General features: G+C 35.0%; 1 protein-coding gene across 1 annotated transcript; it reads right to left on the minus strand.

Moving 5' to 3' along the window:
* Window positions 1-5,680: 5,680 nt before the first annotated feature.
* LOC136066826 (nuclear poly(A) polymerase 1-like) lies at window positions 5,681-7,135 on the minus strand. The gene is made up of 2 exons (XM_065771749.1): window positions 6,949-7,135; window positions 5,681-6,835 (listed from the first exon to the last, which is right to left on the minus strand). Exons 1-2 carry the CDS (start codon window positions 7,108-7,110, stop codon window positions 5,810-5,812), a joined length of 1,188 nt encoding a protein of 395 aa, XP_065627821.1. The 5' UTR covers window positions 7,111-7,135; the 3' UTR covers window positions 5,681-5,809.
* Window positions 7,136-7,207: the final 72 nt, after the last annotated feature.

The raw sequence follows: 7,207 nt of genomic DNA on the forward strand, positions 1-7,207 counted from the left end.
AAAGTTCATATGAAAGTATTTTTCCAGGCACTAGGTGAACAGGTATGGCAAGTTGTTGAAGTTGGCTAGATTAAACCAAAAGAAGCGCCTGTGGATTGGGATGAAGCAACAATTAAAGCAGAAAATTTCAATAGTAGGGCTTTGAATATTTTGTTTTGTGGGGTGACCAATGAGGAATTCAAGAAAATATCATCCACGGAAGTTGCCAAGGAAGCATGGATCATTCTTGAGACCACCTATGAAGGTACCAAGGCAGTAAAGACTATGAAACTTCAAAGACTCACTAATAGTTTTGAAGAAATAAGGATGGAGGAGGATGAGATCTTTGATGAGTTCTATGCTAAACTCAAGGATATTGTAAATTTTTGCCTTCAACCTAGGAGAATCTATAATAAAATCTAAAAATTTTAGTAAAATCTTTATGTCCTTACCTGAAAGATTCTATGCCAAGATCACTGCCATTGAAGAAGTGAAGGACATTAATCAAATTCCTTTGACTGAGCTTGTAAGGAACCTTCAAACCTATGAGATGGGATTAGGTTTAATGGAAAAAGGTGGAAAGAGTAGAAACTTGGCTTTTAAGGGTATAGAGGAAGAGATGATGACTCTGAAGATGAAGATGAAAATGAGGATGAGGATGAGGATCTAACTTTCATAGCTGATGAGATTATCAAGCTTCTTCAGTTTAGGAAAAATGATTAGGACAAACCTCCTAGGAAATCAAAATTTTTTAGGAAGGGTAAGAGTGAGAATCCCCTTATCCAGTGCCATCAGTGCAAAGGTTTTGGTCATATGAGGATAGAGTGCCCAAACTACATTTTGAAAGAAAAGACCAAGAAGTCAAAAGATAAAGGGTTGGTTGCTACTTGGAGTGATACTGAGAATGACTCCTCTAATGAATATATAGATGAATTTGGTCATTTGATGGCTTTTGATGCCTCAACCGATAAGGTGATTGCAGAGAGTGCTAGTAACAATAAGGATTCTTCTGATGACGAAGTACCCAAGAAGTTGACTTTTCAAGAAGCCTATGATAAGCTATGCACTGAATTCATAAAATCTAAAAAGACTTCTCATCTTTGTAGAAAAGAGCTTAATGAGGTAAAAAATGAAAAAGTTGATCTATTAGTTAAACTAAATGAGACTACAAGGTTAGTTGAGACTCTTGTTACGAAGAACACATCATTAGAAGAGAAGGTCAAGAATCACGAGGTAGAGCTTAGTCAAGCTAGAACTCAAATAGAGAGGATGTCTAGTGCAAAGTTTGAAGAGGTATTAAATGCTCAAAAGCCTAGTTCTGATAAGACTGGCTTAGGATATGTTGTTTCCTCTGGCCTCTCCTCTTCCATGGCTTCTGGATCAAAGACTGTCTTTGTACTCCAATTTGAGAAATGTGATAAAGGTAAGAAATCCATAACTGATTTGTCTAATTCTAAACCATTTGTTAGACCTCACTCTAGAAAGTCTCATAGTCCTAAAACTGCTCATGTTTGTCATCATTGTGGTGTTTCTTGACACATTCATCCTAATTATTTTAAGTTGTATCCTCAAAAGCAAGTATCCAAACGGTTACAGGTTTCCTCTCAAGGACCTACACATTTGTTTGGAGAGTTATTAAAAACTTTGAGCTTTTTAACTCAATTTCAGGAGAATTTTAATTCTTCTATGTCTTTAAGTAGACATACTAGGACATATGTCTTTTGATCTTCACATCCAAAGACTCGTGCTATGTGGGTGAGAAATGAGCCTAAGACTTAATTGTCTTTTCTATTTGTCCTCTACTTTAATTCTTTCTATCTATAGTAGGACTCTCTTTACTTGATTCCTTATTTGCTTTTGGAATCATGCTTTCGTGCATCTGCATCTTTCTTTCATACTTTAATGATTGTTTGTCTGTTTTTGTTTGGTTGTTTATTTTTTATTTTATTTTGTTTTCAAAAAAAAAATACTTAAAAAAATACAAAAATAATGTGTGTTTGTGTACATTGGTACTTGTGTACCTTGAATGGCCATTAAAAGAAAATTTTCTAAACTTTGTATCTCTTATAACTTAAATGAGCATCTCTATGCACAACTAAAAAGTGAGCTTTGTGGCTCTTGTTTGTGATAAGTAAGATTAAGTAACCTTTTGTACTTAACACTCATATCACTCTTTTTTACGAGAATGACTAGAAAATTCTAAATGAAATGTATAAATAACTATCTTACTACTGCTACCCGCCAATCATAAAATGATATTTGTATGCTTCGGCATAGTAAAAGTGGAATGTCAAATACTTAACATCATTGGGTATTTCTTTTCTATCTCTTATATGTTCATGCATGGTTTGCTTAAAAGAAAAATATGCAAAGAACAACAAAAAGCAAAAAGAATCAAAATGTTTTATATATGATTGCAAGCGTATATTCTAGAAGATATGGGAGTTATAGGATGTACCTCGAAGGTGATAGTCCCCACCAAATAGTTATGATTGTGTGTGAGTTAAAGTGATTTTTTCATATCTCAAATCGTCATAACATGAAGACACTTATGCAATCTTGTGATGTTTTTCACACATAACATGCAAAATTCTTTGCTACCTTTGATACATGTGCAGATGCAATGTGATTTGGCCATCACAATGAATACATGTGTTAATGTATGCTCATTAAACTATTTTAACTTGTTTTTGAAATATAAAATTAGTTAGACTTGTTTAGTGTATGTGTGTGTGTGTGTGTGTTTTTTTTTTTTGGGATCTATGTGCTTAACATTTTTTTGTTGAGAGATGATTTTGAGAGCTTAAAATGTTGTTTGGATCTTTGGTTGAGTAGCATGCTTGATTGCATTCACATTTATGTTTTTCTCTTCTTGAAAACTGTTTTTAAGCAATCTTGATAGCTTCTCGATACCTCTCGACAACTATGATATCTTTTAAGACCCTTCAACTGCTTTTTATCGCGTTCTCGATAGCTTTTCGATCCATTCAGAAACTTTCTAAACGCTTGATAGCTCCTCGATCCATCGAGATCCTCTTACATGCATTATTTTTCACATGTTTTATATCTTTCTTTTATCTTGTCATCCATAGCATCTTTGTTCATTGTTTTCATGCATTTATATGGATTCCTTATGCTCCCTTGATCATCCTTGATCATCTTTATGTTTCTCGAGAGAAGTTTTATAGCTTTTTGTACCCTTTGTCAATCATGACAAAAAGGGGAAGAAATTGTAGAGAAAATGTGGTTTTTTTTTTAAGATTCTTCATGTTAGGGGAAGAAATACATGCCTTTGTAAAGGGGAGATGTGTTTCATCTTGTTAGGGGGAGTGTTTACCTTCTTCTTCTTGTACACTGGTCTTGTGACTATTTTTACATACATTATGTTTATCTTTGATATATATATATATATATGATGTATGTCTTCTTCATCTATTTTTACATGTGTTGTTTCTTTTCTCTCTTTGTGCACATGCTTCTTATATAATGTATGCAATCTTATATTTCTGTTTTACACTAAGATGCCTTGATGATTTTTTTTTAAAGTATTTTAGAAATATGGGTTGCCAAAGTCTTCTTGTCATAAACTCTCTTCTTGTAAAGTTTTTCAAGAGTTTGTGTTAGGATAGATTTTATTGTATTCAACAAGTGAGTATAAGTCGAGTGATTTATGACTTCTCTCATATGTTCATTTGTTTGTTGTGGTTTTGTCACAGATTGCCAAAGGTGGAGATTGTTAAGACATGTGTGAATCATGTTAGGAACATATGTCATTTAGAATTGGCTTATCCTTTGGCAAAACGCATTTTACTTGTATTTAGATAGATCTATGAGGTGTTTAATACTTCAAAGAATAAGAGTTCAAGTCTAGTATTGAAGCCATGTAAATCTGTCTAAGAAACAAATGAAGAAGTGTTGATTCACTAAATCTCATAGCTCTCTATAGCTCAAAACAAGTGAAGAAGAGCTGATTCATTAAATCTCGATAGCTTGCAACAAATAGCTCAACAGATAGCTATCTATTGAGAATTACGAAATTCATATTTCCAGATCTGATTTTCAGCCCATGCTTATGTATTTGTGTAGGATTTCTTTTCTCACAACCCTAGACATATATAAAGCTTATTTTAAAGGCCGTCACATAAGAGAATACAAGGAGAACACATGCAAAAGGTGACTGATGCCTTATTCTCTCTTAAAGAAGTTACTGCGTCTTTGCACCTTAGGGTTTTGTAACAAAGTGCTTCTTGATCTTTATGGTTAATGAAGTGAAAAACTTTGCAGCCAACATCTTCCTCAAGTTGGTGTGTTAGTCACGTACTGGAAGCCCTACATCATTGATTAGTCACGTACTGCGATCCGTGCAAAAAGGGTGGCGTTCATATATTGAAGAGTTTAGAGATTCTGAAATGGTAGAAGGTTTTTACTGTAAGTTCATCTATGAAAATTGTAAAGTCTAAGGACAAAGGTTTTGTACTAGATTTGAAACTTCTCTTTATTATAGTGGATTATTTTTTGGGAAGGTTTCTCTCCAGATTTTTTACTGTGAAACTAGTTTGTTTCATTGGTTTTCCTAGGTCATCATATCTTATCTTATTTAATTTTCTATTGTGCATGATATTGATGTTAGTTTGATTTAACAAGGTTTATTCATAATAAATCTAATTTACAACTTGGGTTTAAAACTTATTAATTTTATCAACCGGAGTCTAGATTTCCCATTAATAACATTATCCATACATCGCATGGACAACTTACTAGTTGGTTACAAATGAAAACCAAATTTGACCAGGGGAACTCCCGATTTTGGGAGAAACAAACTATGGAAGAGTGAGCTACATGACAAGAGAGACCAAAAATGAGGTTGTGGAGGATTGTGAAGGGTGTGCTTCCACTTCAATGCTGAACGGCTAAGAGAATGGCATTGTGTTATAAGATTTGTTTACTATATAGAGTCAAAGATGAGAATGAATTTCATTTGTTCTTGAAGTGTGAAGTTGCTAGATTAGCTTAGTTTGGTTCTTTTCTAGGCATTGAGAGTGAAACACTAAGAGGGTGTTTGGATTGGATGAAAACTGAGTTATATAACTCAGTTTTCATCACCCATAACTGAAAATAGGTGGGATCCACGAAAACAATTTTGTTTGGCATAATTTTTTAGTCATGTTCTCATCACTTAAAACTCAAAAAATTTGAGTTTGAGTGATGAGAACCGGGAACAAGATTTTGGAGTTTCCAAATCATAAAATTTGAGTTTCAATGGTAAAAGTGATATTATGGTGCATTTGTGGGGCCCAATGGCAATGTGTTGTAACATTAGAAACAAGCAAGTGATTTTACCATTGGGCTTTGTTTTTTTTTTTTTTTTTTTTTTTTTGAAACCAAAAAGTGGTGTCTGGAAAGTGGTGTCTTGAAAAGCCCAGCTTCTGTCTTGCCAGTTAATAGATGAGATCTTCAAAAGTATCAGAAAAGCTACTCATTTCATCACAACTATTTTTTAAATTGGTGATGAGCTCATATATCATGAAGCACATAAGCCTTTCAAACAAGTATAAAAACAAAATGCAAATCATTTTCATCCAACTAAACACAACAAATAATAGATTTCCATTTTGTCCTCGTACCTCTTTTTTTTTTTTTTTTTTTTTTTTTTGGTGGAGGCCAAAAAAAAAAAGATTACCTTGAGGTTAAACATCAGAAAAACATATATTTCATCTATTTAAAGTAACTAAAACTAGCACGTGTGAATAAAACAAGAAAAAAAAAATTTTGCAAGGAGAACCCAATAGAGACATCTACTCTCAAAATAAAAGGTTACAAGGTTAGTGAATCAGACCTCAAGCTCCTCTAAGCTCCCATTGGAATATAAACCACCGGAAGAACCAGCTCCATTGCTAGATGGTACTGGCACTGCTTCTGCTGCATTAGCTGTTGAAGACTCGATAGGGCTACCTTTCATGTTCCCCCTAGAATCTTTAACTTGATTTCTATATTCAAAATCATCCTCAAGCTCATCGAGTTCTTCTGGAAAAGCTTGGTGGGCAACATATGGGCCTGACATTATCTTCTCAATGGCTAGACTCTCCGCTTCTTTAGAGCTTGTATCAGCAACAACAGATGGAGCTAAGTTAGGTGGATTGCATCTTGCAAATCCATCAGCTTGACTGTGGGTATCCATATTTTCGCCTTTAATAGAACATGAGCTAACAGTGCTGACAGGGCTACCCTCATGAACTTCCCCAGCAGAGGGAGGTTCAGTGGCTAAGCGCTTGGCACTTCCCGGGTTAGTCTCTACATTATCATCCTCCTGCTTTCTATTCCTTCCATCATCGACTCCATTTGAAACTTCTTTACCTTCACAGGAATTCTCTTGGGCATGACCCCCAACAGAGGGAGATTCAACAGCCAAGCAATTGGCACTTTTCAGGTTATCTACATTATCATCCACCTGCTTTCTCTTCCTTCCCTCATCAACTCCATTTGAAACTGCTTTACCCTCACAAGAATTATCTTGGGCATGACCAGAAACTTTCAGTTCTGAACTCTTAGTCTTCCAAGTTACTTTAGATGGTCGGGAAGGTCGAGTACCACCAGGAAATACAAAGTTTGGAATATTCCTGCGTTTTACATGGCATACATGGATCTCCATCCCAGGCTTCCATGATGCGTACATGTTGACATTATGCTTAAATTCCTCCACAGTTAACCTTATATCAAACTGTTCACCCTCGTTCACTGGAACACCTTGTTTTCGCTGCAAACCCATGAAGTAACAGCAATGAAAAGGCCTAGATTTGTCTGAAAAATCCCCTGGGTGTGGGTGGCACTGAAGCATCTGATAAGTATGTCTCTCAATCTACAGTAACACATGATAAGCTATATTACGAATCTATAAATTGGAAAACAAAACAGGATAAAAGAACAAAAATAAATAAAAAGCTGGAAATAACAAACTCTGAGAGTTTCCACCTTCAATGTTAGCTGGCGGAGGCGAGACTCAACCCAGCCTTTCCAATTTCTCAGATCATCAGCATTTTCTGCAGTAATCTCTATTTGTAGGTAATTCTTATACGCTTCAAAGAATGCATAAGGCTCAAAAAGAGTATCCCAATCTGCCTTGCTTGCCTCCATAGCCTGCAAGCACTAATAAATGTCAAATTCTAAAACTAAAATAATGAAAATAACCACCACAAGCCAATAAATAGTAGCTCAAATGGAAAATCCCCCA

Source organism: Quercus suber, unplaced genomic scaffold (genome assembly GCF_002906115.3).
Source record: "Quercus suber isolate HL8 unplaced genomic scaffold, Cork oak 2.0 scaffold_48, whole genome shotgun sequence".
In the NCBI taxonomy this organism is placed as follows: Eukaryota; Viridiplantae; Streptophyta; class Magnoliopsida; order Fagales; family Fagaceae; genus Quercus; species Quercus suber.

Excerpts from the sequence above, each read along its gene's own strand:
- LOC136066826 (XM_065771749.1), bottom strand. The coding sequence starts at position 7,110 with ATGGAGGCAAGCAAGGCAGATTGGGATACTCTTTTTGAGCCTTATGCA. Across the intron at positions 6,836-6,948 it reads TCCGCCAGCTAACATTGAAG|ATTGAGAGACATACTTATCA; the intron begins GTGGAAACTCTC and ends GTGTTACTGTAG.